General features: G+C 40.4%; 2 protein-coding genes across 2 annotated transcripts; both read left to right on the plus strand.

Annotated features, from left to right (window-relative positions):
• The first annotated feature begins 2845 nt into the window (after window positions 1-2845).
• On the plus strand, window positions 2846-9736 carry LOC4326670 (protein REDUCED WALL ACETYLATION 3). The gene is made up of 15 exons (XM_015764233.2): window positions 2846-3268; window positions 4148-4236; window positions 4359-4487; window positions 4573-4629; window positions 4707-4779; window positions 5372-5530; window positions 6618-6767; window positions 6876-7131; window positions 7221-7342; window positions 7516-7602; window positions 7705-7793; window positions 7871-7933; window positions 8031-8087; window positions 9025-9121; window positions 9211-9736. The coding sequence occupies exons 1-15, from the start codon at window positions 3236-3238 to the stop codon at window positions 9367-9369; spliced, it is 1620 nt and encodes a 539-aa protein (XP_015619719.1). The 5' UTR covers window positions 2846-3235; the 3' UTR covers window positions 9370-9736.
• A 1000-nt stretch (window positions 9737-10736) lies between these two features.
• On the plus strand, window positions 10737-14139 carry LOC4326671 (S-adenosyl-L-methionine-dependent uroporphyrinogen III methyltransferase, chloroplastic). The gene is made up of 6 exons (XM_015764245.2): window positions 10737-11433; window positions 11547-11624; window positions 12453-12522; window positions 12606-12675; window positions 13125-13332; window positions 13409-14139. Exons 1-6 carry the CDS (start codon window positions 10876-10878, stop codon window positions 13577-13579), a joined length of 1155 nt encoding a protein of 384 aa, XP_015619731.1. The 5' UTR covers window positions 10737-10875; the 3' UTR covers window positions 13580-14139.
• Window positions 14140-27312: the final 13173 nt, after the last annotated feature.

Here is a 27312-nt window from a genome sequence, read left to right on the forward strand (position 1 = left end):
CGGTTCAGGCGCCCGACTCCCCTGGCTTCGATGACGTGGGCCAGCCATTGGGGCGTCGATGCAGGGTAGGCGACAGGGAAGGTTTTCGACCGGGCTTGGAGGTGTGGAACCGGTGACCGCGGCGAACGCGGGCACGGGGTCGGCGACGGACTCACCGTGGTCCTGGTCGACGTGGAGGTGATGCGAATAGGCGGGGGAAAAATCGGTGATGCGGCGCGACGGTGAGGGCGAGGCGACGACCATGTGATGAGGTCCACCTAAAAGATTCTGACCGATCAATGAAAAATGAGAAATGTTGGTCAATGTTAGACAATTATAGGTTAGATACTCTATCCGTCCCAATATATTGTAATCTAGGATGGGTCTAATCCCATTTTAGGTGGACCCATCCTAGATTACAATATATTGGAACGGAGGGAGTAATTGTTAATGTATGATTATATGATTATGTTAAGCTTTACGAATCAGTGATTGTTATTGGATAATGATATGACATCTTTATATATTAAGCTTTAGAAATTAGTGGGTTATAACTTTATAGTAAGAAATGATTCATGCCAAGTCACCGTCCGGCAAGAAGTGTTGATCGGAAAAACAGGCCACCTCCCGGGCACTGGGCCGGAAATCCCATGAGCTTTTTCTTTGGAAGTGATCCGGGCGAGAGTCTGCAGTGAGCCCATGACATACGACTCCGATGCAAGTTATACTGCTAGAACACCCGTTGATTTTAAGGCACACTATAAACCTTTCAGACACAAATCATGTCCTTGTTAACTCCCAAAAGCGTAAGTTGGGTTGGTAGACCAAGGGACTGTTCATTTTAATACCATTTTCAACCATACCATATTTTGTTAAAGTTACCAGAAAAATATCTACGTTTAGTTTGTTGTCAAATTTGGTCAATATATAAGAAATCCTGCCAAGATATTTCCCAAAAGCGTAAGTTGGGTTGGTAGACCAAGGGCCTGTTCATTTTAATACTATTTTCAACCATACCATATTTTAGTAAAGTTGCCAGAAAAATATCTACGTTTAGTTTGTTGTCAAATTTGGTCAATACATAAGAAATCCTGCCAAGATATTTTGACAATATTATCATCTTATCAAAATTTTGGCATTACCAAAACTTGGTAATGTTTATTTTGGCTACAATCTGAATAGGCCCCAAATAAATTCTACTATATTGAAGCAAATTTTCTTTTAAAAAATTATGGAATATGATTGAAGTAGATACCATTTGGGCCAAAATCAGTCTCCTAAAAATGCAAGAAGTTCAAGATAAAAACAAGGTCTCAAGTTACTGCACATACATGATACATCAAAAGATCCGTTAAAAAAATTGACAGCGTACACATGATAGCATATTTACATTGAAGATCACTTCTAGGTGTCGCATAGCATAAAACTACTTTGGAACTACTGTCTCCACAATGAAGACTACTTTTGAAGAGACATATAAATAATTTACATTTCATCCTTTTCAGTGTTTATATCAAGACTTGCTTCGTTTTAATTTATATCTACATCCAAAATCATGCACTGAAAACCCAACTACAATAAACTTATTTTTTTCGTGTCGGCACTTTTCTCTCTCTGTTTCCTCTTTCTCCATTCGGGAATCCCTTTGAACGGATGAAGGTTAGAAGCTCGTTGCTAGCTTGGCCTGAGACGGAGCGACGACGAGGCAACGCTAAGGCGGAGTAAATGGTAATAGCAGCGGTGGAGTGGCCTAATCTGGTCGGCCTAGCCAGCAAAAGGGACCCTCGACAGCAGCACGATCCTCATTGTTGGAGCGGCTCGAGGCGATGGCCTTGGTTGCAACACGACTTGGCTCGACGACTTTGATGGTGGTGGTTCACGACGAATCCCATCTATTTTCCTCTCTAGCGGATTACTTAGGCTAAGTTTGTTTCTTAGAGTTCCCAACCCCTATTCCCTCGTTTCCCGTGCTCACGCTTCCAAATTACTAAACATTATGATGTTTGCAAATAAATTTCTATCAAAAAGTTGATTTTTTAAAAAATACTAATTTATTTTTCAAATATTTTAGCTAATACATAATTAATTATGAGCTAATGAGCTGTTCTGTTTTTCGTGTTAGAGGAAAAGGTTCTCACCCTTCACAATCAAACACATTCTTATTTTTCTCGCCTCTAAGAAGCCGCCTGTGCCTTTGCAAATACGAAGATAATCAGACACCGCTGCAAAACAATTTTCCTATCTTGGGGTATGTTTAGGAGCTGTTTTTTTAGCAGCGGCTGTGGCTGGAGAGTTCAAAGTAGCTGCAGCTTGCAGCAATTTTGGACTGCCGCAGCCGCAGCGACTGGGGCAGGTATGGCTGCCAAATAGAGCCACCTTATCTTCTCTACGGCTGCTCATGTCCTACATGAATCGCAGGGCACTCGCCATGGAGCATTGCGATTTGTGAATGCCCTGAATAATCAGATACTCCAACGAGATTACGCAGGATTATGTAGGAGATGTACCGAGCGAGATTAGGAACGATCGATGCTTGCCATTATGCAGGAGAACAAACATGGACCGGCAAAAGATTTCCACCCATAACTCCAACATTTGTGCTTCCCCTCTACTCCTCTCCACGTTAGTTAGAGGGTACACTGATCCCTTTCTCTTCTCTAGTCGCTTCACTTTAGTAGCCACAGGATGATGAATGAATCCCACGACCAAACTTCCAAACCCCACGTCTCAACAGCCGATTAATCAAATCCATCATCCCAAATCCCGTTTTCTTACAGAAAAAAGAAAAAAAACACTATTCCCGAATCCCAAACCCAGACACGACCAGCACCAGCAGCAAAAGCGCAAGCAAAACACACGCGAGCACGCGAGTCTGAAACTGAAGGAAACCAAACCAAAAAAAACTCCAACCATCGTTTGCCTCCCTCGCTCTGACCTCCTCTCCCTCTCCTCCGCGGCCGGCCCCGCCGCGAGCCCGCCACCCTCCGGCCTCTGACGGCGAGCGACCACCCACCACCTCCCGCTTGCTTCAGATCTCCTCCTCCCTCCCTCCCGCCGGCCGGGCCCCGCGACCGCCCGCCCGCTCGCTTCCCCTCCCGCCAACGCCGCATATAACACCCCCTCCCTCCCTTACCGCTCACCGAACGCGCGGCGTGATCCCCTCCCTCCCTCCCTCCCTCCGCTGCGATCCCGGCCGGACCCGTCGAGCTCCCGGGATCTGGTCGTGGCACGCTCAGGGGAGGGGCTCCCGGCGGGAATGGAGGTCTTCGGCCCCGTCACCGCCGGCCAGGTACGTACGTTGCGCGCGTCGCCGTCCTCGCTCTCTGGATAGGTCGCGTGCGGGTAGTGGAATTGGTTGACGTGCCTGTGCTGTTCCGTGTTGACTGATGTGTTAAAACCTTGGGTATTGTTCTGGACTTGCGGTCGCTGCTCTTGAAAAAAAAAAGTTTCTCCCGGATTGCGCCCGCGTAAGTTCGATTTGGTTTGTTGCTGGACGAGTTGAAGTAGATGCATTCTCCTCGATAGTCGTGGCGTTCATCGAATTGGATAGCATGAGGATGAGCGTTGATTGATCGCTGATGGATGCGGCTTTGATTAATTGATGGGGGCATATATTGGTATGATTTTTAGATAATTAAGCATTTTTCATGAAACGGTCCTGTGTGATGCGACTGAAAGTTGAAACACTCCAGCCTCTGGAATGGAGCAACCACTGGTTGGTTGGTTGCTTGTCGTCTTTTATCTTGCATCTGACGCTTTAGGAGGTTAGGTGTACTTATGTTCCCTTGCAGCTGTCTTAGATTTGAAGTTAGTATAGTTTGGTACCAACTGAGACACAAACATATGGTTGCTCTGCCAAGTTAAAAGTTTCAGATTCAACCTACATTGCTTACAGGAAATGCACATTGCTGTTTGTCTTGATCTGTATATGCTTAACTTGATTTTGGGAAACAGAAAAGGAAAACTACTAAACACATATTGTTTAGAGTAAGACTCTATGATTAAGTTCTGTCAGGATAGTGGAGTACTAGTAGGTAAGCTAAGTGCACGATTTTTGTTGTTTGCAAAAATATCTAAGCTAAGGGCACATGTTATTTATGAACTTCAGTTATCTTAGAATTGACAGCAGTACAATTGATGGCTCTTGTTGCTTTGTCCATTCCTTCAGGTGTCATTTTTGCTTGGTCTATTCCCTGTTCTCATTGCATGGATCTATTCAGAAGTCCTGGAGTACAGAAAATCTTCGTCTATGAAAGTGTAAGTTAGCTATATTGGTCAGTATTAACTCAGTAGTACAGCGATGTTTTTACGAATTTTCTAAGCCTTTGAGTAACAAATACTTACCCTGGCTCTATCTGTGCATTTTTTTGTTTCTATAGTCACTCCGATTCCAATTTGGAGAATGGAACTGTCAAAGAAGATGATAAAACGGTATTGCTGGAAGGAGGCCTGTCAAAGTCACCATCTACAAAGTTTCGGATCAATTCTACAAAAGCAAACCTCATAAGGTGATTTGGCATAATAGTAGATGTTTGATTCATGATTACAAACGTGGAATGCTGAGAATTAACATCTCAATGTCGTGAGCTGTAGGTTTATAACAATGGATGAATCTTTCCTTCTGGAAAATCGTGCTGTACTGAGAGCAATGTAAGACCCTATAGAACTATTTTGCATTTACTGAAAATAAATATCCATCGATATTTACAAGCGCTATCTTTCTACAGGGCAGAATTTGGCATCGTTCTGGTTTATTTCTACATTTGTGATCGGACAAACATATTTCCAGAAAGCAAGAAGGTATTGATGCCATCATTATTTTAATGATCGTTCTCTCAATTTTTGATTGAAAGTAATTGGTATTCTTTGCTAGATTATCATATTAGTATAGTGCCATCCTCCCACCTTACTACTGTACTCCTTTTTTACTTCTTCTTTTTATATCTTTCCCTCCTTTTCAGTTGTAAATTCCAACATTTTACACTAAGGAAATAGAATCTTCATTTCTTTGCTTAGTCTTTCTCTGAATTTTGCAACTCTAATAGAGAAATTGGCTAGAATTGACATAATCTTGATATTCCATACTACTTACCTGTATGTTATTTGGTGTACTGTGCCTCTAGTCTTTTGTCATACAATCTTTACCTACTCTACTGTATTCTACCTTCTCGAACGAATGAGCATAAGAGGACATATGCTGTAATCTTATTTTGTTTATTAACAAATAGTTACTGATGAATTTCACTGCTCACTTGCTTAATATCTTCTATTAAACCCCTTTTATTTTTTACATATTAAATATAATTAACAGACTTTGGACAGTTCAACTTTTTTGTGCTATCATATTATGACCATATTTTGATAATGATTGGTTTTCCCTCTACTTTGCCAGAGTTACAACCGTGATCTGTTTCTGTTTTTATACATTCTTCTCATCATAGCATCAGCATTAACATCACTTAAGAAGCACCATGACAAATCAGCATTCTCAGGGAAATCTATACTCTATCTTAATCGCCATCAAACAGAGGAATGGAAAGGTTGGATGCAGGTTAGTGATTTAAATAATTATAAAATTTTGAATCCACTGTATTTTTTTTGTATTCTTTCTTTTGTTGTCCTGTTTATGTTACAATTTAGTCAAAGGAACACGTGAGTGATTGGTGATCATAATAAATGTTTTCTGAAAGATCTGATGCTAATAGATCTGAAGAGTGGGTTTGTTAGTTTTTCCTAGACAAGTTCCTGACAGTTTATCTGGATTTGGTATTTCTAGTGGGATCTGTCTATAGTTGCCAGAAATATATTGGCCATTCCAAAGCAGTCTGTGTGTGTGTGTGTGTGTTGCGGGGGTGGGGGGATTCATTGATTGATATGTCTAGTGTTTCATAAGTTGAAGGTTTTTTGGTTGAGATGATGGAAACAAGGTGGGAACAGTTTTGCATATCAGGCTGCCACTATATCTGTAAACTGAGTCTGAATGGCTGTGCTCAACTTACATTTCTACTAACACAGCTGTGCTTCATGTCATGTAGAATACAGTTTAGTTCACTGACACGCAGGATCATACACAGCTATAATTAATGCTGCTGAAAATATTTATGTATTATTTTGCAATAGTACCGTCAGGTTATTTTCAAGTACATATGCTTGAACATGCAGTAGTATATTTGGCATGTGTTCGGTATGAACTAAACTTTCTTTAGAACCACATATTAGTATATCTTACTAGACTGTTGCTAGCGAAAACATCATTATCTTGTACTGTTTTTCTGCAATCTGCAGAGGTGCATATATCTACTCCTTAAAAACTGGAATTGGTGATGGTGTTGGTGTGCTCTATGTAGCCTCAACTAAGAAATTTCGTGGATAAATTTATGTAGACATTTGAGTGCTGTATTTTATTTTAGGGGCAAAATTTACTAAAATTTTGCATATGTATATGTAGTTTTTTGTATTAGAGTATAATTGTTTTTCAAAGTCAGAACCTATGTTATATTCATTTGAGATCTGTCACAAACTCACAACACACAGGCATAATGGTAGTTTCCTTATAATGTCAGTCACCATTATTTTCAGTTGCTGTCTTTTGCCAACTTTTAGGTAAGATTTGTAACTTTTCCACCTGCTGTTTACAGGTCCTGTTTTTAATGTACCACTATTTTGCCGCCACTGAAATATACAATGCAATTCGTGTTTTCATTGCTGCCTATGTCTGGATGACTGGATTTGGGAACTTCTCATACTATTATATTAAGAAAGACTTTAGTCTTGCCAGATTTGCTCAGGTGCCATTCTGATCTTTAACCCCAATCTGTTCTATATGATACTTTAGTATGTTTTCATTTCCTTGATTTAATGCATGGTTTACACTGACAACCATATTTCTAATGCAGATGATGTGGAGACTTAATTTTTTTGTGGCTTTCTGCTGCATTGTCCTTGACAATGATTACATGCTCTATTACATATGCCCAATGCACACTTTGTTTACTCTTATGGTATATGGGTCCCTTGGTCTCTTTAATAAGTATAATGAGATACCTTCAGTGATGGCAATGAAGATTGTCAGCTGCTTCTTAGCAGTGATCTTGATATGGGAAATTCCTGGTGTATTTGAACTGCTGTGGAGTCCATTTACATTTCTGCTAGGTTGGTTATTCTTATATTTCGATGTGTCATTTTCCTTACCATTCCTAGATAAATCATGTTAACATGTGTTTTGTACTTTTGTGATGCAGGCTACAAGGACCCAGAGCCTTCAAAAGCAAACTTACCACTGTTGCATGAGTGGCATTTCCGATCTGGCCTTGATCGTTATATATGGATTATTGGAATGATCTATGCCTACTTCCATCCAAATGTAAGTTTTCAAGGATCACAGATGACTGTTTTTTATTTGATATCACTGTAGAGTCTTTGTCCTTCTGCCCTTCTCCATCATTGTTTATGTAGGATGCAATTCATTATGCTATGGTTTCAGGTATTTTTCTTCTATCAGTAGTAGTGCTTGAAATGTAGATCTCTGTCATACAGGTTGAAAGATGGATGGAAAAGCTTGAAGAATCTGAAACTAAGGTTAGGTTGTCAATTAAGGGAACCATCATTAGTATTTCCTTGGTGGTAAGTTGCATTATCCATAAGTCCCCTCTGTGCTCTACATTAAATTAGCAATGATGCACGGAGTAGACTGCTTATTAACCATTCCTTTTTGCTCCACCTCAGGCTGGCTATTTGTGGTACGAGTATATTTACAAACTAGACAAAATTACATACAACAAGTACCATCCGTACACATCATGGATTCCTATCACGTGAGTATAGAAATATGCCATAAAATATATATGTGGGCTTTTGTATCAGTGTTAATGATACCACGGTTTCCATGCAGTGTTTATATCTCCCTAAGGAATTGCACTCAGCAGCTTAGAAACGTCTCTTTAACTCTTTTTGCGTAAGTCTTTTCAAACTATAACCTAAAACTTTTTATATTTAATTTCCTGTGGATTCACTTTGTCAGACTAAACTTATAACATACTTTTTACCAATAGGTGGCTTGGCAAGATTACTCTGGAGACCTATATCTCTCAGATCCACATTTGGCTCAGGTATGATGCTAGCCTTTTGTGTTCAGTATGTGCTCCTATCTTTTGTGTCTGTGACTGCAATGCTTTAAATTCTGGGCTTTGTTTGTATTAACCTGTTGGACACAACTGTTCAATAGGAGATATGGTTCAGCTATGTCAATATTCGACTCCTGTAAGAACTTAAAAAATCTCTGTTTTTTAGCAACAGGACTCCTTTTGGACTTCTAAGAAAGCTGTTCTTTTTGCAAGTCATGGACAGAATTATGCCAATCCTTTTTTTGGACCTTCATGCTTTTTCTTAACATGAATAATATTAATAACTTAGATGCTGATTTTCTTAGTGCTCAAACAAGTAGTCAAAGTGTAAGTTCCAGAAAATGTTAGCTTATCAGGCAGAAGTAGGAAGTCACTTAACGGTAGCCAAGCCAGTACTGGGTTTTCAGTACTTAAGATGTGCCAGTTCTTTAGGAATTGGTGATCCTAAGGAAATCCATCTTCAACCTGCGTACTGTTCCGATTTCTCACATGGATAAACTGGAGCAGTGAATCTCAAGATCACAATGAAAAGCTAGAGCCCTAGACATCATCATGTTGATGCAGGGTACATGACCTTCTCCATGTAGAATCTTGACACAATGGAGAACCTGATGTAGGGAGATTCCATCAGATATTCTGGACATTTATCTTTTCACATTTGCTATCATTAGAGTCACCACTAAATACGTATTACAGTAGCAACTCTACCATAAAACGTTATATCCTTGTTTAAGCCTTTAAGGTAAGCTTATGATGTGAAGTACTGGACAGAGGTGCAGTGTCCACAGGACGAAACATTGGATGGATCATTAACCTAGATTTTGGCAATGATGGCTGTGCACGTCCAAAGTTTCAGTTTTGTGCTTACATATCAAGATGTTTTGTCTCTTTCGATTGTCACTGAATTCTTATATGCATACAGGTCTAACATGCCTAACGGGCAGCCAAAATGGCTTCTCTCTTTCATTCCGGGTTACCCACTGCTCAACTTTATGCTTGCTACAGCAATATATCTTCTTGTAAGTAAAAAAGAAAAACTGAATTCCTTATTTTAATTCCAATATAACTAGAGTTGCCAGGAATATTTATTTGATTGTCAACACTGCAGATATCATACAGAGTGTTTGAGCTGACAGGTGTGTTGAAGTCAGCTTTTATTCCCAGCAGAGATAACAATCGTCTATATCAAAATTTTGTTGCCGGGATTGCCATCTCCGTATGTCTGTATTTCCTCTCAATTGTACTTCTTAAGATTCCCATTGTATAGGTAAAAGAACCTCAACAGACAACACAAATCAATGCATCTATTATATACTAGACAACAGAAAGGTTTTGTGGCGCAGTTCCAGGAAAAGAAAATGTTCACGGTAGAAGTTTGCTTGTGAATTGTTGTTAGAATGATCCGTCGACCGTCGGCGCCTAGTTCCACCTTGCAGATGGAGATAAGTGCACTCCAAATAGGAAGAGGATATTGTTTTCCACCCCTTTGGAAAGTAATGTATACATTCAGGCAGTCCTTGCGTTCTTTTAGAAGTAATAGTTGGTTGCAGACTTTTAGCCATAAAAAGTGTACAAGGAATTTCTGTAAAATCAAAGTCACTGAAACACCCAGTGGTAGATTCGTGCATTGGTCATATTTCAGAGCAGCTACTGTGGTGTACTTTCCAATATATGTTGACCATTGCTTAAAGCACCTTTAATGAAAAATTAAAGCACAACAAAATAAACGATAATTACTAATCTATTGAACCGATGAATTATGAAGAGAGTAAAGCTTTGATCGTTTGATCTATGGCTAATAAGCCACGGAATAATAACTATGCAACTAAAAATAATTTAATTGCAAAATTTCTATATTCATGTTCTTGGAGATTTAAAAACAAATCCTAAAAATAAACTATGATGAAAAAACTATAAAGCTTCAGAATTTAAAGTTTGTTGCGGCTAAAAACAAACAGTGGCTACTCCCTTTGTTTAATATGATAAGACACTTTGATATTTTCCTAGTTAAATATATTTAAGTTTATCAAGTTTATAAACAAACATAGCAATACTTTCTGCACAAAACAAACATGCTATAAAATATATTTAATATTAGATTTGATGAAATTAATTAGGTGTTCTAAATGTTTAAACTTAAAAACATTTGAATATGAAAAAGAACTAGAGTATTTTAAAATATGAAACCGAGGTGGAATAAATAACATTGAGCACCTGACCTGATAGCAGTTCAAGTTTAACTAAAGCTTCCCTAGGATTATCAGCAGCGAACCCCCGACTCCTGAGCCATCTTCATTGTTGAGAAATCGCGATTCGCATGTCTCTGAAATCCGAATAGGTGCGCGTGAGCGAGTGACACAAGCCATGACGATGCCATCGGCAAACGAGCGAACCCGCCCTCATGCCCGGCGGCAGCCACGCACAGCGCGCCCCACAGCCGAGAGCCGCACTCCCACTTGGCTTTCGCTGCCTCCTTCGCCCCAAACAACACAACGGAAAACCCCCTTCCTGTGCCGCAGCGGTTCATTGAACCTGGCCCTTCGGCGCTCCACAAGGTCGCCGCCACTTTTCAATCCAGCCGTCTCCCTCCTGGTCCTGGGGCTCTTCCTCCCCCCTTTCCCTCCACCCCTTCGCGCATCCAAAACCGCACCCCCCGACGTCGACGAGCCACTCCGCTCGGCTTCAGCTCTCCTCCTCCTCCTCCTTCCTGCTGCTCCCACGCCGTATAAAAGTGCCACGGCCATCAGCTCACCACAACTATCCCGGCATCGCCATGGCGCTCGCCCTTCGACCACCGCGCTTCCAGCCTCTCCCCGCCCCCATTCCCGCGTCAACCGCCTCCACCACCGCTCTCGCCGCACGGCCCTCCTCCTCCGCTCACGCCATCATCTGCGCCGCTGCTGCTTCGCCCTTCACCGAGGCCACATCCTCCTCGCGGTACCGCCGCGACGCCTGGTCCTACGCCGCCTCGGATGGCGATTCGTCGTCGTCGTCCGCTGCTGCGGCTGCGGCGGCGGCTTCTTCGGGTCGCCGGGACGACGAGATCGCGCTGCAGCTGCCGGAGCTGAGGAGGCTGCTGGAGGCGCTGCGGGCGTCGAGAGGGAGGGGGGCGGAAGGGGAGGGCGGCGGCGGCGGGCCCGGGAGGGTGGCGCTGGTGGGGACGGGGCCCGGTGACCCGGAGCTGCTCACGCTCAAGGCGGTGCGGGCCATCGAGGCGGCGGACTTGGTGCTCTACGACCGCCTCGTCTCCAACGACGTGCTCGATTTGGTCGGGGAGGGCGCCAGGCTGCTCTACGTCGGCAAGACGGCCGGATACCACAGCCGCACCCAGGTAGGAGTAGTAAACAATTGCTCGTCTCATTTGTCTCAAAATCTATCTATTTGAGGTTTTTTTTTTAATGTTGTTCGTGCGAAATGTGAACCATATCTGTTTGCGAAATGTAGGAAGAGATTCATGAGCTGCTACTAAGCTTCGCAGAGGCTGGTGCCAATGTGGTGCGGTTGAAAGGCGGCGACCCTCTGGTAATACACTGTTCATGTAATGCAACTTATCTAGGACCTGGGAATTTGGCTGTGCACGCTCGTGCAAGCACAACATCTGTTGCTATTGTTTATGCCTTTCGCGATTAACGGATTACTCGTCGTAATCCATACTTTGGTCACGGCTTGATCATTTCAGATGCTGGATTTATGTTGGAAACTGTTTCAGTGTTTACTATTATCAGTCCACGCTTTTGTAGAAATCAAAGTTTTTTCGCTCTGAGTTGCGGTTCTGGAAAGCAACAGATAAGTTGGAAGAAAGGCTAAATTCTGGTTTGGGAGACGATTTTAGGCTTTTTTGCATAGAGAAGTTCTTAATCCTGGCACAAAATAGAAATAATTAGGAGAGGAAACGATTAGTAGAGGAAGAGGAAATGAACTTTATTTAGGCTGCTTCTCTCACTCTCTATGCGTGTGTGTTTGTGTGCACGCAGCACGCACGCTTGTTTCAATGTAAATCAACAATCCCTGTTCTGATTGATTTTGTCAGTTGTATAAACAGAAATGCTTCTCATGAAGTAACCTGCAAAAAGTAACGATTTTGTCTTTTGAAGGTGCACGGTAGTAACTGGAAACATCCTATAGTTTCGTATGCCCAGCATTATTAGTCACACCATTTGTGTGTACATTACATATCGATGCAAATCCTTCAAAGGTGCTGAAAACTACTAGTCCAGTGTGCCACACATCACTAAGCATAACATGCTGAGAACATAGGCATCTAAGACCGACCTAATTTTCCATGTAGGGGGTATGCTACCTTTTGCCCATCATTAATAAACACTAAAATTATTATTTGTTATCTTTTAGGTCTTTGGAAGGGGTGGAGAAGAGATGGATTTCCTTCAACAACAAGGAATAAGAGTTGAAGTTATCCCAGGTATAACAATCACTATATGGTAGCTTGAATACTCTGCACTTCCTTTTGTGACTGAGATGTGAATTGTGTGAATGAAAATGCAGGAATTACATCAGCTTCAGGAATTGCAGCAGAACTTGGCATTCCACTAACCCATAGAGGTGTTGCTACCAGGTAACTTACCATTTTTTTCACCCCCTATCTTTCTTGTGACATGCCAACTTATGTACCTATGATATTCAACCTGTATCGATGCCAACTTTTTCTGCTGACCTGTTGGTGTTATTTTAATGTGCAAATACTTCTCAAACACATCTTAGCACCACAATTCACCATGAATGTGATCACAGGAAGTCGAAAGCACTTGGCAGTAGGCACCATTGCTCCATGTGGTCATCTATCTGTTCTGATGTCCTAACACTTAACTCTAACGCCTGAAGAACTTTAGAAAAGCATAATAATTTCCCTTATTTGAAAATGAACTGTTCTGCCATTTAGGGGCTTCAGTTCTTGGATGTTAGATGTTTGGCTTTGTATTTAATATTGTTTATACCAATTAAACGATGTCCACTAGTTCTATTCTTTATAAATAGTTTGTTCTTGACATGTAATCTTTGTCGCAGTGTCAGATTTTTAACTGGGCACTCTAGAAATGGTGGGCCAGATCCTCTATATGTGGCAGAGAATGCAGCAGATCCTGACACAACTTTAGTTGTGTATATGGGTTTGTCAACACTGCCATCTCTTGCTCCCAAGTTGATGAAGCATGGTCTTCCACCGGATACACCGGCTGTTGCAGTTGAGCGTGGCACTACCCCCCAACAACGCATGGTACTGAGCATTGATCCTCACCATTTAAATTGTGTGTGGCTTCAGTTTTCTGTGCTGAACATTTCTTTTGTTGTAGGTATTCGCCATGTTAAAGGATTTTGTGAATGAAGTCAAGTCGGAGGATCTAGTCTCTCCTACTCTGATAATTATTGGGAAGGTGGTGGCATTGTCACCCTTTTGGATCGATTCATCCAAACAGGGTGCACAATCCATTGAGAATTTGTACGCAGCCGAGACCAAAAGATAACAGTTCCTCTAGAATCAAATGTCGGAGTGACCGTTGAGTAATGTCATACATCAGATATGGACTTTCACAAGTAAGATCTAAGCCAATCTGATCTGGTTTAGTTTAGGGCATGCAAACAGATGATGGAATGAACCTGGGCAGGAGATTATGCACATTCCCTGATGACATCACAGGAAACAGAGATTCTTAAAGATTGATGACAGCTTTGAACAAAGGTGGACATGTGATCCTCAAATAACAGCACTGCATTTGAACGGTGTTTGACATAACTTATTCACTGCTACTGCAATTCTTCAACTCGGAGTAATACTCCTTTACTTGGAGCTGTTCGCTACTCCCTTCCATTTTAAGGTTGTAGCTGTTCTCTTTCGTTTTTGTTTACCCGGCATTTTTTTGGTCAGAGGCTCTCCTGATTCACGAAGCCTCAACAGGCATATGGCTGTTTTAAGTGTGTAATCTACCAATCGTTGTATGTCAGCTTTTGCATATTCCTTCGTGGAAAACTCGATTGTACATTTGATAATTATTTCTGAATAAAACGTGTACACCCTTTTCCTTTTTGTGTTCTGCTGTTAACCACGGCATAAAAATTACAAGCTTACTTTGGGCGACTCACGACTCACAGCTCACGATTACCCGGCAACCGTGTCAACAGAATGATTGAAATGATCTATTATTGTTTGTTGATTCCAAATTCAGACAGGAGTGCAAAACGTGCCTGTGAAGTATAACTGTCCAAGCCTTTAAGGGTGGAGGTGGGGCTTGTTTAGAGCAACGGATTTTGTAGGTGTTGTCGGCCCAGGAACAAGCCTATCTTGTTTCCATCGGCTGGTCCGTCTAGTGGTTGCCAACATGAATTTTTGGCCCGATCTAGACTGGGCCTTTTCATCAGAAAAATATATAAGAATGGAATTGCCCTGAAAAATATTTGCACATAAGATTTACATCGAGTTCTATAAAAAAACCCATATCATTCTTGTGAACTCATAGAACCCAAATAAATCAGACGCTGCTGCAAGTATATATATTTTTTCTTGTTGAGTCAAAACTAGCAAGCCAACTTCCAAACATGTGAATAAAAGTATTTGAAGCCTTCCGACGAAAAGAAAATAAACAGTTCTCCAAAAAGTTTAGGAAAATGACAATTACAGATAAATGAAACACCTCCCCTCATAGGATTCAAACCAAGAGGTTTTTCATCTCTGTGTTGACGCTTTTTCGTGGCCAACATAAGATCACCTAATGATTTGCGGTGTAAACAATAGAGTCGTCAAAATCGATAGATTAAAATCGGCTAGTGAAACCGATTTCGAGATTAATTTACTTTCGCGGAATCACACGACTAATTTACAAGCAAATTAGTAAAGAGGATAAATATCGTACTTACGTGACGACGAACGACTAGTTTCCGAGCAAACTAGCAAAGGATAATCTTCTCGCTTTCGTGGAGAAGCACGACTGTTTTTCAGCGCAAAACGGCAAAGATTAACTAAATTTTAGGGTTTCCAGAACTCAGCCATGAAAACAAAATAGAAAATAACAGGAAAGTAAATAACAGGAAAATAGTAGATTGATAATTTTGTTCGGGGGTCTCCCTCAATTAACCGTACACCCGCATATATACACGGGTAGCATGGTCATCGGTCCAACACAAAAATAGCAAGGTGCAAACAAAAAGGAAACAAACTGATAAGATGGAAAATCTATCTCCATCTTCCTAGCAGCTACACGCGCTAATCATACCGCATCGTTTACAAACCGATGCCACAGCAGCATATCCTTCACGCAGCCGCACACCAATGCATGCTAATACAGTTCCCGCGCACGCAAGCGATTAAGGGAAAAGTCCAGCAGCAACACTCTAGACTTCTCCACTGCACGTATATGATCATCAGCCCCAAAAGCTCCCCAACTGCAGCAAATTTTCACCTGCAACTAACCATAATATCTCCATGTCACAGGATAAATGCTAAGTCTCTCAACAATCCACGTACATTTAACCAACCACTCAAATAGCTAAACCAAATAATCTGGCCTCTTTATCGCATGATTGAAAAAACAGAGGAATAGGAAAAACACAGGATTTTAATATGAATACAAGTGTAAAACAGAGGATTGCAAAACATAGGAAAAATATAGAAATGACCGTTTGATTAGACCACAGGAAAAATACAGAAATGAGATGAGAGAGATAGACTCAAGGAAAATTTCCAAGAGGTTAGGCCCCCTTTGATTCAAAGGAAATTCATAGGAATTTTAGAGGATTTTATTCCTATAGGAATTTTTCCTATATAGCCCTTTGAATCAAAGGAATGGATCCTATGAAATCCTATAAAATTCCTATGGAATGCCTCTTCCCATGCAAATTTTAGAGGAAATTTAACATGAGGTAGAACCTCTTGGTAACTTTCCTTTGAGTCTATCTCTCTCATCCAATTCCTGTGTTTTTCCTGCGGTTCAATCAAACGGTCATTCCTGTGTTTTTCCTGCGTTTTGCAATCCTATGTTTTACACTTACATTCCTATCAAAATCCTATATTTTTGATGTTAACTTTCCTATGTTTTTGCTCTAGAATTGTAGGAATAGGAAAGTTTCCTATATTTTTCCTTTTCTCATTCCTACGAATCAAAGGCATGAATAGTGTAGGATTTCAATTCCTTTGTTTTTCCTCCAATTCAGGCCCCCTTTGATTCAAACGAAATTCATAGGAATTTTAGAGGATTTCATTCCTATAGGAATTTTTCCTATATAGCCCTTTGAATCAAAGGAATGGATCTTATGGAATCCTATGAAAATCCTATGGATTGCCTAATTGTTAACAACCAAATTTGGTAATATCAGCGTCGGAGGTGAAGATGGGATCGAAGCGGAGTCGGAGATAAGGATTGTTGCGGGAACAGAGTAAGAAATCGGCTGGAGTCTAGATCGGCTACGACTAGAATCGGCTAAATCTGAATCAGACTGGGTTAGGTGATACAACTGATTCCGGCAATACGACTTGGTGTACAACATCGGGTTGAGTCGATATGCTTCAAGATGATTGCCGCACATGGAGAGAGTCCTGAGAAGGCAATTGTATCTATTAATTAGGATGTTTTACGTAATTTCCTTAGAGATATGCTTAGGGCAAAAGTCTGCCGCAAAGACTTATGGTATCTTAGAGTTTGTCAGAGATAATAGTCGTGTCCGGTATGGACATATCTTGTAATTCTCGGGTATAAATAGACCCCGAACCCTATGTAACTAAAAAGAACACACGTTCAATACAATCTCGGCGCATTGCCACCCTTTTTTGCTTTAGTTTTATTTCGACGAGTTCTTGCTTTCGGGTTGAGCTGCATCGGTTTCGATCTTCAACAAGAGGTAAAACTTGTTATCACGGCTTATGTTCTCGGGATTAGTGCTTCCATCTTTATGACACTCTAATCTTGCTTATGTAATTCGTCGAGTTATCATATATCCTACATAATCCCTGGCAATATTGATATCTAACCTACAATCGGCTAACATCCGTCAATAGAAGGTAGCCGATTAAGTTAAATACCGATGTTGACTTAGATTATATAGGATATCTACCACTCTATGACATATCCAACGGCTTGATTGTCTAGATATTGTCCTTTTCATACTTATAGCTGTATCAGTTAAGTTTGATCTTATGAGTCGTGATTAGAATCTCAATCTCTAGCCTACTTCTCGGTTGCTGATTAGGGTAGTATCGGAGTTTCAGCCGATCTTACCTGATTTAACTACTTTTTATCTTATATGCTTGATTGACATGTTAAATCTGCCCTTTATGTTAAGATCTTGCTGCATTTAAGTATATTAGGCTGTTGGTTAGTATATTCTACTTGCTTTAATATCTTAATATAAAGTGGTATCGGAGTATTAGCCGATACATGCTAGATCTATCTGATCGGCTATGCTATAAACGTATATAGTCTCATTATTAATATATATTTCGATCTAAGTGATTTATACTGTCTCGGCATGGCGACCGATCTATCCCAATCACTTGATTTAAGTATATATCGATATAAAGATTATATATTGGTAATATCTGCAGCCGATCAAGTAGATTCAGTCCTTTCTTATTTATTAATGACTGCCGATCGATGCATATACGACATCGGCTCAAAGATAAATGATATGTCATCGGCACCTAGCCGATCGGCTATCATTTATAGATTTAACTGTGGTTTCTTTACTTCTATTTCTTGTTGATTACAGGATCAAATCAACTGGCATGCTCATACATTCGAAGGCGAGCTTTGGACCTGCAGTGGAGTTAAGCAGATCTCCCAGGCCTCGTGTTTTCTGTCAACACTAATACCATGCAAGTTTTAGAGGAATTCTAACATGAGGTAAAACCTCTTGGAAACTTTCCTTTGAGTATTTATCTCTCCTCTAATTCCTGCGTTTTTCATGCGGTCCAATCAAACGACAATTCCTCTGTTTTTCCTGTGTTTTGCAATCCTCTGTTTTACACTTACATTCCTATCAAAATCCTATGTTTTTCCTATTCCTATGTTTTCTCGTTCTTGCGATTCAAAGGGGCCCTCAAAGGGGGCCTAAATATTAGCCAAATTATGCTACAAACACTATGTAGTGCGTATGCGATAGTCCAAGTCAACAAAAAGTATTAAGGGCCCATTTGAATCGCAGGATTGAGAAAACGTAGAAATAGAAAAAACGTAGGATTTTGATAGGAATGCAAGTGTAAAACACAGGATTGCAAAATGTAGGAAAAACACAGGAATTATGAAGGAATTTCATAGGATTAAAATCCTACATGAAATTTTCCTATGTAGCCCTTTGATTCAAAGGATTGAAGTTTTCCAAATCCTACAAAATTCCTATGGAATGGCTTGTTGCATATATGTTTTGTAGGAAACTTAGCAAGAGGTCTAACCTCTTGGTAAAAATCTTTTGAGGGCCCCTTTGATTTGTAGGAAAAGTGTAGGAAATTTGAAGGATTTCAATCCTATGGAAAAAAATTCTTATGAAAGCCTTTGAAACAAAGGATTGAATCCTATACTATCTTTTAAAATTCATATGGAATAGGTAATCCTATAGAGATTTTGGAGGAAAGTTAGCAAGAGGTCCAACCTCTTGGAAAAATTCCTTTGAGTCTATCTCTCTCATCTGATTCCTGCGTTTTTCCTGCGGTCCAATCAAACGGTCATTCCTATGTTTTTCCTGTATTTTTCAATCCTCTGTTTTACACCTACATTCTTGTCAGAATCCTGTGTTTTTCCTATTCCTCTATTTTTCCATTCCTACGATTCAAAGGGGCCCTGAGTCTATCTCTCTCATCCGATTCCTGTGTTTTTCCTGTGGTCCAATCAAACGATCATTCCTATGTTTTTCCTGTGTTTTGCAATCCTCTATTTTACACTTACATTCCTATCAGAATCTTATATTTTTTCTATTCCTCCGTTTTTTCATTCCTACGATTCAAAGGAGCCCTAACCGTTTGATTGAACCGTAGGAAAAACGTAGGAATTGGATGAGAGAGATAGACTCAAAGGAAAGTTACCAAGAGGTTGAAGCTCTTGCTAAATTTCATCCAAAATCTCTATAGGATTGTCTATTCCATAGGAATTTTAAAGGATTGGATAGGATTCAATCCTTTGTTTCAAAGGGCTTCATAGGAAATTTTCCTATAGGGTTGAAATCCTCCAAAATTCCTATGTTTTTCCTCCAATTCAAATGGGCCCTAAAAGAATTAACTTCCTACATGTTAGCGAGACTACTCTTCTCTCATTCCCCTTCTTTGCCCAATCCCCTTGAGCCAAAAGCCACCATACTTTCCTCTTTTCCTCCACCACCTCCAACAACGACCCCTTCTTCCACAAGGCAGATCTCATTAGTGTTAATGTAGCCCGAACATGGCTTTTGGGCATCCAAAAAGCTGAGCGCCACCTTCAAAAGGTGGTAGAGAATAGCATGGCGCGTGATCTAGTAGGTTCTTACGACAATAACTGCTCTCCTCTTGCCAACTTTTCATTGCCCGCGCCACCCTCCCCACTTCCAATTTCATGCCACTCGTGCTATCTCTGCTGTCATATCCTTCCTTCATCTCTCTCTCTGTATGGAAGTAAAAAGAAAATGAAATGGTCACCGATAGGTGGACCTCACTTTTGCTTGCTTCTTGCAACAAGTAAAGCTCAAACACACCTTAGTTTAGAGCGAGAACGTGGGGGATGGTTTTAATGGTTAAGGGGTTTAAAGTTGAGGTATGCGCCTTAGGAAAATAATATGGATCCATCTACGGATGGGGCGCCCGATCTTTTATTCAACAAAATCGGGCGCCTCCTCCTAGCTTTTTTACTGCCACCACGTAGACGCAAGCCACTGCATCAGAAGAAGCCATGCATTCATAGCACTGAAGAAGCCATGCATTCATAGCACTAAACAATAGAAGGATGGTTACAGTTTTTTTTACAAACTTCAAACTATTTTTTCTCTTAAGTTACTTATCCAATTCACGATCAGATTACACCGTTCTATTCGTTATAATTAAATCTTTACAACAAGACCACACATGATTATATTTCGACAAAAAAATATTTTAGCTTTTTTATTGATTTTTTTTAATGTTGCATATGGTCTCTTTTGATGTTTCAACCAGTAGTTTTACGATGTTTCAGCTAGTGTACTCGTGATGTTTCACTATGTACAGATCAAATGTTGCAGTAGATTTTGATATTATGGAAGATACCCTTGCAACAAATCACGCGCATATTATGGAAACCTTCTATTAAGGAAATCCGTTTCTTTTTTTTTCCACAAAAAATGTTTCACATAGTATACTCACAATGTTTCATTATATATGGATCAAATGTTGCAGTGAACTGAAATACTATATTGCAACAAATCACCCACATATTTTGTAAACCCCCTATTAAGAGAATTCGTTTTATTTTTTGTTCCACCAAAAAATATTTCACCTAGTGTACTTATAATATTTCACTATGTATAGATCAAATGTTGCAGTGAACTGAAACAATCTTTCGCTATTTGCTAAAACATTGTTTTTATATAAGGTAAAACAACACCCGATTTAAACGAGTGAAACATTTTCGATCTACTTAGTGAAACAATTCCGATATACCTGGTGGAACATCGTGCAACATTTAAAAATAATTCAATGATAAGCTAAAATTTTTTTCGTCGGAATATATCCATGTGTGATCTTGTTTTAAAGATTTAATTGCAACGAATTTAATGGTGCAATCAGATTATGGTTTAGATAAGTAATTTAAGAGAGAAATCGCTTAAAAAGTTAAACATGCATGCATGACGACGTCACCCTGATTCCTAGTTGCTTCCTGCTCCTCTTCAAAGGCAGTGACTTGCATGCATGCCAGGCAGGTACTCCCTCCGTCCCAAAAAAGATAAACTCTTGTTTCCGTGTCTAATATTTGACCGTCCGTCTTATTTAAAAAAGTTATGAAAAAAATTAAAAAGACAAGTCACGCATAAAATATTAATCATGTTTTATCATCTAACAACAATGAAAATACGAATTATAAAAAAATTTCATATAAGACGGATAGTCAAAGTTGAACACGAAAATCCAGGGTTTGCCTTTTTTTTTTTTTTTTGGAGACGGAGGGAGTACGACTGAGGATGGGATAACAGCCCGATAACTTTTCCCTTCCATCGGGCGACCTACAACAAGCATTTTCGAAATAATATGGTTTTTATAATTTTCCATCTAAATCTTATATACTTTTTAGGACAATTCTAGACATAACTACAAAGATATTCCGAGAATAACAAACTAATATATATATCGTGTATCGAAACGGATGATTAAAGGTCATGCAGATATTTACTCAACTATAAAGATCAACAAATGTTTGCGTGTGTGTTTGTGGGGGTGGGGGGTCTGGAATTTTTACAATCTAGTCCTTTTGAAAAATTTATCCCGATAATAATCATTTTTGGGGCGCCAGAGTGGGACCGCGCTAGCCACTCTGGCACCATCCTCCTGCCATCGTGGCGGGGCAGCACTGAGGTGGCAGAGGGAGTGCGTCAGAGTGGCTGCCGCCCCCTCTCCCCCGTGCAACCATTTTTTCCTCTTCTCTCATCTCTAGTGGTAGATGAGAGAGATATGTAACTTTTTTTAAAAAAATAATTTTTTCACACTTAGGAGCAAATAAGAACAAACTGTACAAGAAAAATAAACTTAAATAGATAAAATATGTGACTCGTAGAATTTTTCAAAGCTCTCCCGAAAAGCCGAAAAGCCCTCCAGGGCATTCTCTTCCTGCTCTTTGTCGTTTCGGTTTTTCTTATAGTCCCAAAAAAGTAGATTAGATTTTGAACATCTTAGCCTTTTTCTACAGCTTTTACATCTTATAAAAAAAGTTATGGTTTGTGTTTTTTTATGTTGCATTCGGGTGTCATTTTTTAAAACAGGTATAACTTTTTTCACACGGACTCGGAATCAGGCAAATAATATATCCACAGACATCTAAAGAAAAAGTTACATCTGATTCTCCCCCGCTTTGCTGTGTTCGGCAATATTAGAACCTCTAAATTCCGCTTGCAAGATTGTGTTTTAGGCGAGAAACTTTTCGGTAGAGCTTTGGAAAATTCTGCATGTCACATATTTCGTTTATTTGAGTTAAACTTTTCTATGGTTGGTTCTTGTGAGTTCCTAAGTGTGAAAAAATATCAAAAAATAAAAATAAAAATAAAAAAGTTGTACATCTCTCTCCTCTACACTAGAGAGGAGAGGAGAGGAAAAATTCTACAAGTCACATATTTCATCCATTTGAATTTACAAGCGTGAAAAAAATATCAAAAAAATAAAAGAAAAATAAAAAATTGCGTTGGGGGGAGGGAGGGAGCCACTCTAGCACGCTCCCCCTGCCACCTTAGCGCCGCCCCGCCATAGTGGTAGGAGGACGGCGCTAGCCACTCTGGCGCCCAAAAAGGACCATCATTTTCGAGATAAGTTTTTTCAAGGGTTCTATTTGTAAAATATTTTTTTCAAAAAGATCAAATCGTGAAAAATCCAGGTGGGGTGGGGGCTGAGGATTTGGGGGAGGGGGCGGAAATGCTACAGGGCGATCGATCGCCCTTGCTCACCCAGGGCGATCAAATTCGCCCCCCCCCTCCCACCTGGTTTCCTTTTTTGGCACCGTATTACTTTCCTATTTTAGTAAATTTATACACCTAAAGTTTACAGACCAAAAGTTTATAAGTCAAAAGTTTATATATCCGATTCAAATTTGAATTTGAATTCAAATATTTTTTATATATAGTATTTCTATACATCTAAAGTTTATACACCTAAAGTTTATAAGTTAAAAGTTTATATACCCGTTTCAAATTTTGAATTTGAATTATATCTAATTCAAATTTGCATTTAAATTCAAATATTTTCTATATATAGTATTTCTATACATCTAAAGTTTATACACCCAAAGTTTATAAGTCAAAAGTTTACATACCCGATTCAATTTGAATTTGAATTCAAATATTAGTTTATAGACCCAAAGTTTTATAAGTCAAAAGTTTACATACCCGTTTCAAATTTAAATTTAAATTTAAATATTTTTATATATAGTATTTTCTGTACATAAATTTTTTTCAACTTTGTTTTTTTATTTTTAAAAAAATTTATGGTGTAGTAGGAAGAGAAAAAGGAGAGGAGGAAGGAAAAGAGTAGAGTATAGAGGAGAGGGGGATGATCGCCTGGAGCGATCACCCGCCCATTAGCACCCGCGGGGAGAGGGGGTTCTCACCGGCAACTGCCCTCCTAAAGGACTGTTCCCAAGTCGCTCGTTCCCCTGGTACGGATGGTCAGCGGGCCTGTGTACCGTCGTCTACTGTTGCAAACTTGCAATCGACGACGAGGAGAATTTTAGCATCAATGAACAGAAAATATACTATATTCGGAAGTCATGGAAATTCGACGCATCTATAATTATTAACAACAAACAGTGTACTACTGAGTTCTCACTGTCGTGACAGTTGGTATTTATGTCATGATTAATTAGATGTTGTGGACCGAGTACTGCTGAAAAACTGATCTTGGTTGGGTCATGTAAAATTCACATTAGTCTCGGTTCGAGTAGAAATTAACCAAGACTAAAGATATTCTTTAGTCCCGATTAAAAATCGCAATGGAACTTTACAAACTAACCGAAATTAAAGATTATTTTTAGTCCCGATTCAAAAGAGGTTAGACCTCCCACTATTTTTATTCCCAATTAGTGTTCAAAATTAATATATCGTATATAATCCCTCGCACTTTTCCTCACAAACTCCTCATTATTAACTTCCTCTTCCTCTCTTTCCTCCTCTCTCCTCTCTACTATCTATCGATCTTTTCCTCAGGCTCCTTTCTCTCTCATCCTCTCCTTTTTTGCGCAGCAGCTAGGAGCGAGCGAGAGAAGGGCGGCGGGTTTTTTGTGCAGCAGCGAGGAGCGAGCGAGCGGAGGGCGGCAGGCTGCGGCGGCGGTGGCCTACCCGCGTCGGGTGGCGGCCTCCTCTGCGCGCCGGGCGGCGGCGACCTGTGCGGCGGGCGGCGCGACAATGACAAGGATTCATGTGAATTTGTTTATTTGTTATGTAATTTTGCGATGTGAATTTGTTCATTATGTGGATCTGCAAATTTGTTCATTGTGTGGATTGATGTCGATTTAAGTATGTTCATTCAATCTGTGGGGATGATTTTGTTATTGAGTTCGGTTTGAATTCAATATAAGTAGCAAAAAATAATTAAAAAAAAGACTAAAGATGGTAGCGCTAGGCACGTGGCGTTCCGATCTTTTGTCCCGGTTTATGTTAGATCTATCTTAAGTTCCGGTTATTTCATCCGGGAATAAAAATAACTATCTAGGGTTCTGGATTCGGGGTCCCGATTTGTAACCTGGGACTGAAAAGGATTGCAAAACGGGAGTAAAGAGGAATTTTCTAGCACAGAAATAGGGTTTGCAAAACCGTACGGTTAGGCACGGTAAAAGAAAAACCACGGTAACCTCCTTAAATTCAAATAAATTTTAAAAATAATTTAAAATGTTAATAAATTTTACACGGTTTCGTACGGTTTGTCATGGTAACCGCGGTTACCGCCCCGACCGGTAACCCGTCTCGACAGTTTGGCAGTTTTGAAGACCAGGTAGTGAGTAATATATACGAAAACTCGGCGGACACTCCGATCCCCCAACGAAGTGATACACCAGGTCGCTGGTCGCACCATGAATATGAGAGAGAACATATGCAACGTTCTTGTCTCATTGATTCCAGATAATGACTTGTCCGGCCCATTGATAATTTGATAGAGGCCTACTACATCGATCGATCCGTCATACATCATGCCCTCAAGTTGGTAGCTGTAGTATAGCATGTGTTGGGAGCAAGATCATGTCGATCGATCCACTCACTACTTTGTCCACGCATGTGGATCTGATATTTCGGGGGCTGTTTGGTACAACTCGTCTGATGTTGCCAACACGTACGATGTCACAGCGATGGGGAATGTGTAGAGCACAGGGGTGCGTACAGCGACCACACGGGCAGTGTTATTAAACGCAACCTGTATATATATGGCTATCGCATCATCTGCTCCTATGTTCCCAGAGTCCAGAACTACAGAGCCAGAGTTACTTCTTTCGTCAAAAAAAAATATTTTTATAAACTGTTATTTTTATTATTGTTTGATGATAAAATATGATTAATATTTTATGTGTAACTTATCTTTTTAATTTTTTTTATAATATTTTTAAATAAGACGGACGGACAAACATTGGATACGGAAACTCGGGGTTTGCTTTTTCTTTTTTTTTTTACGGAGTGAGTACGTCGCTACCAGAAGTTAACGTTGCTCTGCTCCATGCCGCTCGATATTGACCCCGTCGCATATGCACGACGTGGCGTTGTCGCCGTCCGCCGCGCGCTCGCGCGACTCGCGACGCGCCCCCGGCTCTGGCCCCCCCGCGCCACTGCACGCACACTGGCCGGAATCAATGCCATCATCACTGCCGCACCGCGGCGCACCTCCGCCCGCACGACGAGCTACCCGCCGTTCGTCGCGGTGTGCGGGCGCCCGCGCGGCTATGGAAACCACCGGCTGCCGCGGGCCGGAGGCGGCCTCGCCCTCCGGGAACACGCGTCTCGCATGTGCGACGCCACGGAGAACGCGCGTCGGTCATGTGGGCGGTTGCGCCGGGAGCGTCTGGTTACTGGCGGACGTGCCTCCGCGCGGACGACGCAGTAAACTCCGATCTGATCCGGTTAAACGTTCTAGTAGCAGCTACACGACGCATGGCGCTATGGCAGTCACCACCTGTGAGAGCCGGTGCCAGTCTGAGCATCACTTCACTCGTGGTACACGTATACTCGTTCACCGTGTGGCTGGTGATGAAATGAGCTCGCAGCTGCTCTGTACTATCCGGAATTAACCTGCATCTGCATCGCTCCTCTGCATGCCTGTGTTGTCGTTCGGTTGGAACTTAATTTGGGACCAGATGAGGCAGTGAGGCGGTGGCACTGTGCAACAAGAGAAACAAGAGGAAAAAAAGACACTGTACAATCATGAACGTGCTTAGGCTATAGTACGAGTACATGGGAATGCGATCACTGCAGCACCTTTGGCACTAGCTACTCGCCTACCTGTTCTTTTTGCTAATCAATAAACAGATCAGGTCCACATGTACGTGCCCAGCAATAGATCACTAGCGACTTAAATTAGTCTCCCACCCGATGGATCAACTAAGAGCGGTACAATAGCACTATAAACCAACTATAAACATATTTCGAGAATATAAAATTAAAGAAGAAGAGCAGCGTGTTATAGATTTATAGCCAGCTGCAGCACAAACTTCAAAATACATGTGTATATGACAGGTGGGACCAGCTATAACTTGTGTAATATACGTTTATAGATAACTATTATTTGAATCCGCTATTAAAATAACTATAGATGATTTAAAACCAGTAATTGACTAAACTATTATTAAACTTGCTCTAACAAACTCTTTCCTTGAATTCTGAAAGATAGGAAACCAATCGTATCTATCGATTTTAGTCGATCATCAACAATCATGATGCCTACCTACTAAAGTTTGCATGTGTTGCGCCCAACACATAACACATAATACTGTGATTAGAGCAGGTACAATAACAGACTGTTAGCTCAGCTACAAATATATTTTAACAAGATATATGATGAGAGAGAAAACCAGCGGACTATAGATCTATAGCCAGCTGTAACATGGACTTCAAGACGCAATGTGTGTATGATATGTGGGACCATATATTAATAGTATACTCCCTCCGTACTCGTAAAGAAAATCGTTTAGGACAATGTTTAAGTCAAATCTTGGGAATATAAATAATGAATAACTCCCAAGTTGTTAAGTTTGAAAATGTAAAAATTATATGAATAGATTTGCCTTGAAAAATACTTTCATAAAAATATACATATATTACTTTTCAATAAATATTTTTATATAAACAAGAAGTTAAAGTTGTGTTTCGGATACCGTGTCGCTGTCAAAAAAAAACTTCCTTTGCGAGTATGGAGGGGTAGTAAACAAGTATTATATGAATTGACTATTAGATTGGCTATAAATGAATTGAAGCTAGTACACTATATTATTAAACTTGCTCTTAGTGTGGCGTTGTTAATATACTAGAGCAGGGCAGGGCAAATACGCATGCATGTGCTCTTCTTTCGGGACGAACAGTACACGTGCATTGCACATAT

This window comes from Oryza sativa, chromosome 1 (assembly GCF_034140825.1).
Source record: "Oryza sativa Japonica Group chromosome 1, ASM3414082v1".
Lineage (NCBI taxonomy): Eukaryota > Viridiplantae > Streptophyta > Magnoliopsida > Poales > Poaceae > Oryza > Oryza sativa.